Below are 13,076 nucleotides of genomic sequence, written 5' to 3'. Positions count from 1 at the left end.
TTATTTATTAAAAGTACGGTTGGTGAAAGTACAATTATTAAAATTTAAGTTAACATTAGATTCGTTGCTGTTCTCTTCTATAGAAGATCTATAAATTTATTTGCATGAAGTTGTCAAACTCGATCGTGTTGTCATAGGGATTGAAAATTGCACTGAATGCAATTATCAGTCTAATGTTGACATGATTGGGTGAAATTGTTCCACATGACACAAAATGACGAAATTTGAATGGTTGTTAGAACAGTCGATTCCCAGTTATCCCAAAATTGTATCAAAGTTTGTCATGCCATTCTTTGTGTTGCAGATCAAGACATGATAGTGGAAGCTATAGACACCATCAGCAGAGAGAACAAGAACCAAAGGACGAATACGCTGGTCTTATGACGATGAGAGAAAAACAATGGTTGTTAAATATTCAAATGCTGCAGTTGAATACCGGCACGCCATATTTGATGATTACTATTACACAGTAAGTGTTCTCGGCTCTTTTATACTTTTGTCCTTCAAAAATTTTATTATTCGACCTTGCTTTGTCTCGTATTGAAGTATTGAAATAAAAACAACGTCAGTATGTCAATTGTCAATCTTGATGTTGACATATTGATAGTTGTGTGATTGTATTAATTTTTAAGTTTATAGTAATAGGTATAGTCGGTTCACTCAGCTTGGGAATATTTTGACAGACTCATCGGAAACCTACAACACAAAAATTCCTACCACACCCTATTAATAGCTGAAATAAATTTACTGTTACAGACTTTTTTAATTAATAAAAGAAGAATAATCATAAGTAGTGGAAGTTATGACGGGTATTTCTTTTAGACAACAGACTCAGTAAAACTCAGGTTTAATTTAAATAAAAATGGATTCTAAATAAATTAAATAACAAAATAAAGTTGTATCAGAGATAATATTTTGTACAGAATGATTCAAGTGATAATCCGACGGACGGCTCTATCGACGACTCGATGTTCCACTGTTTAATACCTGCTAAGAATAAAATATAATTAATGTCATAAAATCTAAGCGTAACTAAGGTGTAGTTACCGGAATAGAGAGGAAACGGGCCAATCAACACTCGGACAGCGACTAATCAGTGCTTAGTCACCGGAAAGAATAGGTCTGTCTCAGATCAATACTCAAAGACCGGGTACGGAACTTCCACTAGATCAACACTCTAGCAGAAGCGGCTGGCCTTCAGTCAATACCCTAGAGCCGGTGGAGTTGTTATCAGATCAATATTCTAACTGAACTCCGGACGGTTGGCCTCTAGTTAAAAATCAGAGGCCCGGTGGAGTTACCACGAGAACAGAACTCTAACGGAACTCGACTACTCGACTCTCTCTTGTAGAGTACGCTGTTTTATATCGTCGTAGGCCTTCCATCTCCTCTGCGCCTGTCGATGGAGGAGGAACTTTTGGTGGGAGTGCGCAAGGTTAGTAGATATTAAGTAGGTTGTCCCGTAACTATAGACCAATCAAATGCTCGCTTTTTAAAGGCGGGAATACGTCACCCATGCGACACTTTTAAAATTGCCATAAGCTTCAATGCTAATAAAAGGTTCAAAAACTTAGGTTTTGCAATATATTTTGGGATTTTCTTGGGTATAGGGATGTTAAGTGGTTCTTATATTAGTAATTATATCAATTTTTTTTTCTAAAATCAATAGTCTGATGACAAAAAATAGATTTGATTATAGTGATAATATTGTGTGTTATAAATGGAGATAACACTTTATTTCGCACAAAAACCCAAAAAAAAAACAGTAGAAAAAGTTCAAAAGCAAAAATACTAAATATGTAGGAACTTACTTATTATGTTTTTCCTGGAATTTGCAGCATTCTTATCATATCTAGTGGTAGGCAAAAAAAAAGAAATAGGTAATATAAATAATTTATTATTAGATTAAAATACAAAAAATGATTAGTCCTTCAAGCACAAATCTTCAAGCTATATATACTTATCTCATCTAAAAAATATATCATTATTATAACGTACAAAACTACATATAATTGTTATGACAAACCTTGATATCACGGCTACGAAAACACACTTCACAAGTGTTTATGTACACAAATAACTAAATAATAAGTCTCTATAAATAATATTGTCCTTATACCTATACTTAAAAATAAAAACTAAATAATAACTAAACAAATAAACGAACTAATGATACTATAGAGACAACAACAAACGTGAACTTAAACTCAGACGTGCAGACAACTGTCCATCAACTGTCAAATTTGACTTTGTCGTATGAGTGACGTAAGCATTCTGCCTTCCCCTCGCTTCGCCCACATAGTTACGAGACAACCTACTTAACATCTACTAACCTTGGGGAGTGCGTGTGTACGAAGCGCTGACGGGACGGAGGCGATGCACATCGTTACAAAGTGTATATGTCATTAATTTGATTACAAACTTTTTATTTTCAAATACTAATCTATACTTGTCTAAATATTCAAAAATATAATTGAGGCGGTGGCTAGAATAAGGGCCTATAGACCTATGGGTCCTTCTCTCGGAGAACACAGAATTGAACTCTTTATGTTGTTCTCTGTCAGTCTACCAATTTTTTCTACGAAATTACGGTTTTTACGTTGGTAGAACACTTTTTTTAGTGAAGTGTTGGCACAGCTGAGAAAGATTTGTGTCTTTAAATCGACTCTGTTTTGGTGAATTTCTGTCAATGTGATTGAGGTTATGTTATATTTTAAACTGTAAGTTTAAGTGTATTTTAAATCAATGGCTAGTCGTAAAGCTATTTTAGATAAGACTGTGTTAACAGGTGCCAAAAAGAAAATTGTTCAGAAAGACCATTGGAAAGAAAACGTGGCAAAATCTAAGAGACCGAGTGGACAGGAGTATGTGTCAAAATTTAGGGAAAAACTGTACAGAGTAAGGTATTTTATGTTGTCCGTAAGTGTTGTGTAGAAAAATGTTTTGCAAAGATAACTTCGCAAGATCAAAAGCGTTTATTCGACTCTTGTTATGATAATGGTTTAAAAAAAGAACAAGACACTCTTCTGGCAGGTTGTTGGGAGCCTTCAGAAAGGTATAGAAAGATAAAAAATCCCAAAATTAACAGACAGTATCACTGGAAATACAAGCTTAAAAACTTCTGGTTGTGATGTGCCCGTGCGCCATTCCTTTTTTGTTGACTTACATCAAGTGGGAGTTAAGCGTGTAAGAATATTACAGAAAAAAATTGTTTAGAAAACTTCACTTGATGAAAAACGTGGAAAACACAGAAGCCAAAAAAAAATTTCAGATGTTTATTCTATGCCTTTAGAACATTCAAAATCTATTCCACATAAACCAAGTCATTACACACCTGGAAAAACAAACAGATTGTACTTCGACAACCCAGACCTAACGATTAAGAACATTTTTAAACAGCTTCAAAAGTTGTTTGAAGACACTACTGGGAATAATCTTACCATGAAATACAAGGCCTATTTTAAGTTTTTCAGAGAAACTAATTTTACGTTCAAAAAACTGAGACTGACATATGTGATTATTGTCGTGAGTGTGAAATCAAAATCAGTCGTACACGGTTTGGTTTTCGGAATGCAGTAGGTACGAGAGAGGCTCTCTTTAGCATACAAGTGCTAGTGCATTTCAACGATGTAGAGCGATGTGAATTGCGATATTTATGCATGCTTCATTGATTACCATAAAGCATTTGATACGGTAAAACACGACAAGCTGGTGGAGATATTAACAAATATTGGAATAAACAGCTGTGATCTAAGAATTATTAGCAATCTTTACTGGAATTAAACATCGTCTATCCTTACAGAGGCATGAGAATCCGATGATATCAAAATCAAACGGGGGGTCCGACTAACCATGGGTAACACACTAAATTTTTGGGTGTTGATACAGCAACACTGGCGCAGCTTATTGTATCAACACTATTGTGTCATATAACACAGTAAGCCATTGACACTACTTGAAAGTTTTAAACCTTCCCTAATGCGTATGTCATCAATAGAGAATTATTGCAAACACAGATTTTATTCTTTTATTTTGACGAATGACATTAAATTTTTGTATATATAAAAATAATCTATACACTATAAATTGTATTTGTTACCTATCATAGGATCCTATAATAAAAATTAAAATAAAGAATAGGTACTATAACCCATAATACTCGTTGTACAATATGAAAGTGCAATTATTAGAAGTAGCTATTTTAGGAGTTGTTAAATACTTTTACATATTATGGGTATATAAAATAGGGAATTTCTGGACTATGGATTATTAGGAAATAGTGGATATTAAGTTCTCAACTACCATTGTAGAATCTTCAGCAGTTCGAAGTGCTGTATAATCTATCATAAATTGCGTCAAGAATTCTGAATGACAGAGGTTTTGGTATTTTAAAGAGATTTAACATTTTAACGTGTGGGATGAGATGTAAGTTACCTTTTGTTCAAAGAATTATACCTAACAGGTTGTTCAGATTTACATAACATTGTAGTTAATACAATGGAAATACTGGCAAATGAGGGTGCTGTTGATATTTGCGTGTAGTACTTTTGATAATCCTTTATGTCGGATATCTATTAAATAGAATACCTAAGTACTCTATTCCACAATATCTGAAGCATGATATTTGTGCATAAAAATTTATTGAAATTAGATACACATTATACATCTGTAATGAAAATGTCAAATATATTAAATTTAATAAATGGGTTACAAAGATATTCTATGTCTGATCTGTGATTATTAAACACTTTAAAATTATTTAGTAATTACTTATATTTAAATTTATTTTTACAAACTTTTGTAATATCTCAAGCTTCAATAAAAATGTTCTTTTTAAAATTGATTTGGGTCAAAACATTAATAATCTATATCTGAGTATAAACTTTTATTTGGGATCAATTCAAGTGAGTGGCCCATAAAAAATAATCTAAATAAAGAGACTGGTTATATCCTTACAGAACGACAATATTTTGCTAAACCATCGAAATAAGGACAGATATTGTAAAAACAGATGAAGAAGCTGTAACATCTATTTTGCATTTACTTAATAGTTGTGCGAGACTCTGACCGAGAGTTGATCTTTTCACAAATAAAACCTTTTTGAGAACAAAGGACACAAAGCAAAAGAACATACTGTCTCTTTTTGTTGTATCTTGTATCAAATCGCACTATTGCAGTGAATTGCCTTGCTCGGGAACACTCGGGGTGTTACGACGGTGTTACTGTGTCATGACACTTTATTGTCGCGGTGTCAATACACATGACGCACCGTAAATTATCAGCACAAAAGTGTCATACCACACAGTGTTACACATGACTAGGTCCGACACGGATGGATACTATCACCCCTGCTGTTTAACATATACTCTGAGGAAATCTTTCAAGAAGCAGTAGAAGATGTTGAAGCTGGAATTCAAATTAACGGAGAATTAATCAATAACATCAGATACGCGGATGACACGGTGGTACACGGAGTTAATAAATAGAATCACAGAAGTGAGTCAGAGAAGACTTAAACTGAACATTAAGAAAACAAAATGTATGATGATCTCTAAGAAGGAACAACAAATTGAAAGAATCAGTATGAATGGTCAACCAATAGAATGAGTAAAAACATACACCTACCTTGGTACGAACGTCAATGAAAATTGGGATCATTCAGGTTACTACGATGTTATATCTTTCCTATACTGTTGTACGGAATTGAGTCGGGGACTCTCACAGACGCTACCTGTAAGCAAATTGAGGCTTTCTGGGAACGTGTAGTTTAATTGATTTAAATAGCTTCTAATCCTTGCGTAGAAAGGTTTGGCAGTTCTTGGCTTATTTATGAAGAGATTTGGGAACTTTTCTGTAAAACAATTGTGAATAGTAGGGTTTTTTGGGTTAGACTTGATTTTTACGGCGTATGCTACACTTAAATAAAGTCTTCTGTCTTCTAAGGACGGTTCACCAACTTCACAATAAATACTTACGATTGGTGTTGTGCGAAAAGCTCCATATATTATACGTAAAGATAGGTTGTGAAGACTGTCAAGTTTTTTAGCAGTGTCTTAGTGGCTGTAGAATACACACTAGATCCATAATCTAATTTTGATCTGATTAATGTTCTGTATAACATTAAAAGTGTTTGGCGATTCGCACCCCATTCTTTATTGGCCATAGTTTTTAGAAGATTTAATCGCTAAAAAAAAATAAAAAAAAAAAAAATTATCTTACAAATTACCCTTTCTTTGTTTTAAGATCTTTAAGGAGAGGAAATTGAAAGGTAACAACAAAGAAAACTCTAACGAAAGAAACGTACATCATAAAAGGCAACACAGGAACAGTGATAGGCAAGAAAATGCAAATACACTAACACCACGGGTCTATACGCCTTTGCAATTTGAAAATTCGTTAGGCAAGTTACAGGTGAGTACCTATTTTGGATATAAATTAAAATATTTAAAATTATCAATCTATATATAGATTTTATTACAGCGATCGTAAACATTTTGTAACATATTTACTTGCATATTATGACATACACGTGCTTTGGGTGAAAATTCACCAGAAAATCGATTAGTTTTTATAGTCGTGAACATTTTATGGCATGCATCACTTTACTAAGATATATAGAAATTGTTATTTTCGCTCCAATTATTTTATGTTCCCAAGCAATTGTACATTTCTGATAAAAATATAGTATTAATCGTTTAGTCACGAATTTGAGACTTAATTCAAATTGAATATATAACATAAATTTTATATTATAGTAGTAAGTTTAACTGTTATATCAAACTTATCTTAAAATCTTAAAAAAGTTATTGACAAAAATTGTAGATAGCTTTAAACTCCACATTTTAAAATTAGTTACAATCTTACAGGGTGTTCCATAAGATGGTGTCAGACCAAACCTATGTTTTTTAAATGGAACACCCTGTATTTTATTTTGTATATTTTATATTTGAAATCTGCTTCACTTCCACATCACAACAATGTAAAGTTTTATTATGTTATACCGGGTATTTACAAAGTTATAACCAATATTACCTGAAAATCGTATCAAGTTTAACTCCCTGTATAATTAAAAAGGAGTATAGGAACATTGATCTATTGCAACCATATTTTTTTAATAATTGTTTTTTTTTATTGTATAATGTCTTTGGTATAGCCAATTAGCCAGACTATTTGTGGTAATAATAATTGTTAAAAATTATAAAACATATTCGTTTTCATAATATTCGTTAAATCAAATACAGGGTAAATCAAAATGCAAGTACATTATTTTCTTGGTAATTTTATATCACTATAAAAATGTATTTATAGTGATATTTTATATCACTATCGAAAAGTACTAATATCGTACTTCAAATTTTATGAAGTACTCCCTATACCTAAAGTTATCAGTTTTCTAGATATTTTTATTTTTCTATCAAAGTATTAATTTGTGTAGATATTTTAACGTTTACCAATAATTATTGTGAGTTGGCCATGATTGATTTTTCAGAAACTGACAGTTTGACATTATTGTTTATTAATTCAGTATTGGGGTACACCGTAAATTAGCAACAATTATTATTTCAAAATTTCCATATTCCAAAATTTTGCAAGAATATAATACATGTTTCAGACCACTCCTTAAAGTCAGGCCACACGATATGCAAGAATGTGTATGACATGTTGCATTTGGTCATATTGATGTTTCTGATATTTGACAATATTTGAATTGCCAAAATTTTTATTTTGTGATTTATTGTTTAAAAAACAATAAAGTTGATTAAAAATGCATTCAGTTGAGGAGAAAGTAGCAATAATAAAAATGTTTTATTCAGGCAATCGTGCGCGAATTGTCAGTTCTTTATTTAGCGTAAGATATCGCAATAAACCAATTCCAAGTCAGTCAACAATTTAAAGGATTTTACAAAATTTTGAAAATACTGGGACCGTGATTTCCAATTGTACATGTACAAACAATATTGCTGAGTTACCAAGAAATTTAGAAAATCAAAATTAAATAAATGTATTAATAGCAGTTGTAGAAAATCCTGAAATAAGTTCTCGGACCATTGCAGACCAGTTTAATATTCATAATTCCACGGTCTTAAAAATTTTGAAAATGAATAATTTCCGTTCATTTAAATTTATCCGTTCATTTAACACTTGTTTTTAATGCAGATTTCACCCCTCTATAAAAAGTTTCTTATAACTTTTGATATAAAATAATTAGGGAAGCAGGAATTCAACAATTTAGAATTTCCCATTGAGGTTCCTATGGCCCATTTGGCGATTCACCACCCGGTGTATATATATACAAGTAACTATATATATATATATATATATATATATATATATATATATATATATATATATATATATATATATATATATGTTAGACATGTGTATATAAAATAAGCTAGAAATGGTTAACTAATCATATATTTTCAGTGTGGGTCGGTCACGGCTCCTCGAAAAATCATCGACATGGACATTGTTACTCCTGACAAAGAAACTGACAGTCCTCAGGTACCGAGGGACACAAGGAAGACGAAGCAGCTGTTGTTAGAACTGGAAGCATTGTACGCGTTACTGCTTAAGGCGGAAGATATCAATAATCCTTTGTATATAAGCAATATGGATAAATTAAGAGAAATGAAGCAAAAACAAAGGTAAGTAACACACTCCTTTCTATTGTGGCGGTCTTCATCTCTTAAATTTCTTTCCGACATCGTCTTAGAGATGCCCTTCATTCATGTGGTTGCTAGTCTTCCTTTTTTTTTTCGTTTTTCTGCTTCGCGCTCTCCGTTTCTTTCCGTTTTACGCATAAATATTGGGTTTTTTGGTATTTACGCCCTAATATTTCTTCTTTTTTACTCCTCCTAATTTACTCTAATCAGAATCATAGTCTTGATCATCAGATTGTTACTCAATATCACTGGATGTGTAGTGATCGCTTATTTCCTTAAAATCTGTTTCTTCATTTAAGTAGTTAAAAATTAATAATATCAAGTTAAAATGTTTTTTCCTTTTATGAAATCCCACAAAAACTATAACGGTAAAATTCCCCTGGGGTCACGCGGACCGAAATCCGTTCAGGTTCGTTAAAGTATGCTTAAATCTCAATGGCGATGGGTCCACATGGCGATGGGTATACAGGACCGGTGGGTATCCGTTACGGGTTAAATTCATTTTGAGAAGCAGACACGCACTTTACAGTAAAAATAATACAAAAATTTACGTTTGTTAATCTTGCCGTATAAATGATAAAATGGTAACTAAATGAAAATCTGATAGAAATCTTTATCGGTAGTGGATGTTCATAGGAACTGTAACTTCAGTCTTAATGTAGTACAAATGATTTTACATATTGTTTAATTTACGTTTTAATTATGAAACCTACACCGTTTCCGTGTCGGGGATCTTGTTGAGTGTGTATTGCGATTCTGTATTACTTAAGTAGTATAGTGCAGGGTTTTGTGTATTGCATTGTCCTATGTTTGTTATTGTCTCACTTATCACACTGCATGTGCAAAAGTTCCAAAACGATTAATTTTTAAACATGGTATTTTTAATAATTAAAGTTTAAATCATAATTAAATAACTAATTGGAGGTCGGATTTAAGTGCTAATGCTTTTTATTTTACCGGTAAAAATGTCACAAATACTGAATCATTTTTCTGTTTACTGAAAACTATCATTTTATAATTTTCATTTTGCCATTCACACTGTTTTGCGATTAGCTGTTTACTTTTATATGTATATGAAAGTAATATTCGGTAATAATTGCCTTACTGAATACCATTTTTTACTTAATTTTCCCAGAAATGCTTGTTTAAAATAAAGGTCGTCATTCAACATGGTGACTATGCTACTACAGACACATACAAATAAACTGTTTCATGGCCTTCTTAAATTATATATGTTTTGTTTTCTTCGATGGTTCTATATAAATTGTCCTTATTCCAGATTAAGAGAGTTGGAGTTAGCCCCCACGCCAGAACAAAAACGAGAAGTCCTAAGACTGTTTAAGTTAGAAAGTGAAATTGTTTTAGAAAATCAATACGACTATATAGTAAAGATTTTTCAAGGTTTTGTACAAGAAGAGAAGATCTGTAGTTTCCTTAACATTCGGAAAGGAAAGGTAAGTGGTCAAATATAGACATGTATTTATTTTCTTCTGTATAAATGTCTATGGGAACTGGGCAGAAATATCTGCTGGTAATAAATTATTAAGTATAATGTACCGGGTGTCCCAAATTGGTATGTTTTACAGGGTATACCAAAAACTACAGGAGAAAAAAAATAGTTAAGATGCCATGTCAATTATTAAAAAATGTCGAAAACGACAGGGTTAAATATCTTATTTATTAAGAAAAATTTTTAAAAACTTTATTTAAACTTTTGATAGATATATTATTCAGAGGAGCTTCTTGGCGAATATCAAAGTGGTTTTAGGCCTGGTCGATCAACAACAGACCAGATCTTTGTGCTAAGGCAAATACTGGAAAAAACCAATGATTCAATATCGACACATACCATCTTTTCGTAGATTTTAAATCGGCCCATGATAGTGTCCTAAGAAATAAATTGTATGAAGCCATGGATGAATTCCACATCCCCGATAAACTGATAAGATTGGTTAAGGCTACAATGCGTAAAGTTGTTTGCAAAGTCGAAATACAGGGCGAACAATCACAGGCATTTGAAACGCATGTTGGGCTGCGACAGGGAGATGCGCTGGCGTGTCTCCTTTTCAACATAGCTTTGGAAAAGGCGGTCAGGGATGCCCAAATAGACAGCAGAGGAAACATTTTTAATAAATCATCCCAAATTTTGGCATATGCAGATGATGTTGATCTAGTTGCCCGCACAACACGCAAGCTAGAAGAAATGTATACCACCTTGTCAAACGCCTAAAAAAATACGGGCCTGCAAGTAAATGAAAATAAAACTAAGATAATGGCATCAACACCCAACAATAGAGCCAGAAACATCGACCACCAATTCACGGTTGATAATTCTACCATTTGAAGTGGTGGACAAATTCACATACTTAGGCTCCCTGATCACCAAGGAGAACGTCATGACGGAAGAAATCAAGCGAAGAATAATCCTAGCAAACAAATGCTATTTTGGACTGAGTAGACATATGAGAAGCAGAAACTTAAGCCAAAAAACAAAAATAACTATATACAAAACCCTTATACAACCAGTGTTGACATATGGGTCGGAGACATGGACCATTTCCAAGGCAGATGAAAATCTCCTGCTTATATTTGAACGAAGGATCCTGAGAAGAATATTTGGTGGCATCTGTGAAAATGGTGTTTGGAGAAGGAGGTACAACTACGAGATATATCACAGATATAAACATATATTTGGTGGTAAAGACGTAGTATCCTTTATAAAAATAGGAATACTAAGATGGGCAGGACATCTGGCAAGATCACAGCAGAACAACCCTCCTAGAAGAATCCTTATGTCACAACCTGTGGGAAGTAGAAGTAGGGGTAGACCAAAACTCAGATGGAGGGATGGTGTAGATGAGGATGGTAGACAAATAGGCGCAGCAAACTGGCAACAGTTGGCAATGGATAGAACTGACTGGCGTAATAGACTTGGGAAGGTCGAGGCTCTTTTATAGGGCTGTAGCACCAATGATGATGATGATGATGATATGATTTTTTATATGGGACACCCTATATATTTTGCCATTTATAGTTTGCATTTTTAATTCTCTTTCACCTGATGTGACATATTATGCATCTATTTTCAGTCGTTGGAGTTACTCTGCAACCTTTTACATTTTATTATTGGGATAATAATCATTTACAGTTTAATTTACCAGAAATAAGATCAATTCACTTAAAAAATGGAAATAACACATCTACCAGCAACAAAAAACTACTTAAGAATCAGAGTTAATTTTACGAAAATAATAACTTTATAATAAACATAAAAACAACAATAATACACAAAGGAACAACTAGAATTCATTTTACAAAAATTTAAAAATTATAATAAATATTCAAAATGCCCTCGTTTTGTTGAAAAACACCTTTTTCTTACAGATCTTACTCAATTGAGTATATGCATTGGCTTTATTTTTCTAAATGCTTGATGAATGCTTTGGAATTATTCTTCCTTAGTATTAAAGTCAGCTTTATAAACAGTGTTTTTTTTAAATCGCCAAATAAAAAAATTAGCAGGATTGAGTTCTGGTGAACAAGAACAATAAGTTCCAATCCACCGATTGTGATATTTTTCATTTAAATAATTTCCAACGAAGTCGGCATTATGAGCAGGTGCTCCATCTTGTTAAAACAAAAATGTATTACTCTCTGTCAAATATGTATTTCTCATTAAAAATGGTATTTAAGTTTATTTTTAAGATACCTATATATCCGGCAGCGGTTAGTTTATCATCAAATACAAGATAAACTAATTTATTATGCTTAACAAAAGACTAACGTTAAAACCGAATCTCTCTTACCTTCTGATCCCCTGAACTAAGTAAGTATTTGAGTCATTTGAATATACAGTCCTTTTAATTTACAAACCGTTGCACGTCATTATCTACGTCAGAGATCGAAGTTGACATAGTTGCCAAAGTATAAACAAATCCTGAATCCATTTTAAATCAAATAGGTCACATAATTATTATTATTCTTTACAACGACTATTTAAATTCTTACGTGACATTTTTGAAATTAAACACACTAATTTTGTTCTAAAAAGAACAGATTTTATTAAGTAGGTAAAAATATAAAACAAGAGGTATTCACTTTAAAATTTAAAATAATAAAGTACAAAAAGTGTCAACACCGCAACTGTCAAATAAGTGTTACCAATTTATGCCACAATTTCACCTTCGTTCGATTACAGTTACAGTGTGTTCCGAACAAATGTTCTTCATAAAAACGCTTTATAATGCATTTATACAAATTAAATGAAACATATTGTTGTCTATTTCTTTAAGTTAACATTAATAGAAATCTTTAAATATTAGTTCTACGCGTATATAATAAAATATGTCTAGTGGCTGTAATGCCAGTGTACTCGGCAAAGTGATTCTAAAAAAGAACGCACCTACCGCC

General features: G+C 32.4%; 1 protein-coding gene across 1 annotated transcript in view; it reads left to right on the top strand.

Moving 5' to 3' along the window:
* Nucleotides 1-304: 304 nt before the first annotated feature.
* LOC140431442 (protein PAT1 homolog 1-like) overlaps nucleotides 305-13,076 on the top strand; it is a gene marked incomplete at its 5' end in the record, with an annotated part of 36,418 nt that continues 23,646 nt past the window's right edge. Inside the window, 5 exon segments of the mRNA XM_072519371.1 lie at nucleotides 305-447; nucleotides 450-469; nucleotides 6,244-6,411; nucleotides 8,428-8,648; nucleotides 9,946-10,120. Of these exon segments, the coding sequence (XP_072375472.1) occupies nucleotides 305-447; nucleotides 450-469; nucleotides 6,244-6,411; nucleotides 8,428-8,648; nucleotides 9,946-10,120 (727 nt within the window).

Source organism: Diabrotica undecimpunctata, unplaced genomic scaffold, assembly GCF_040954645.1.
Source record: "Diabrotica undecimpunctata isolate CICGRU unplaced genomic scaffold, icDiaUnde3 ctg00000864.1, whole genome shotgun sequence".
NCBI classification, from domain to species: Eukaryota; Metazoa; Arthropoda; class Insecta; order Coleoptera; family Chrysomelidae; genus Diabrotica; species Diabrotica undecimpunctata.
This window is presented reverse-complemented; position numbering and strand designations above follow the sequence as displayed.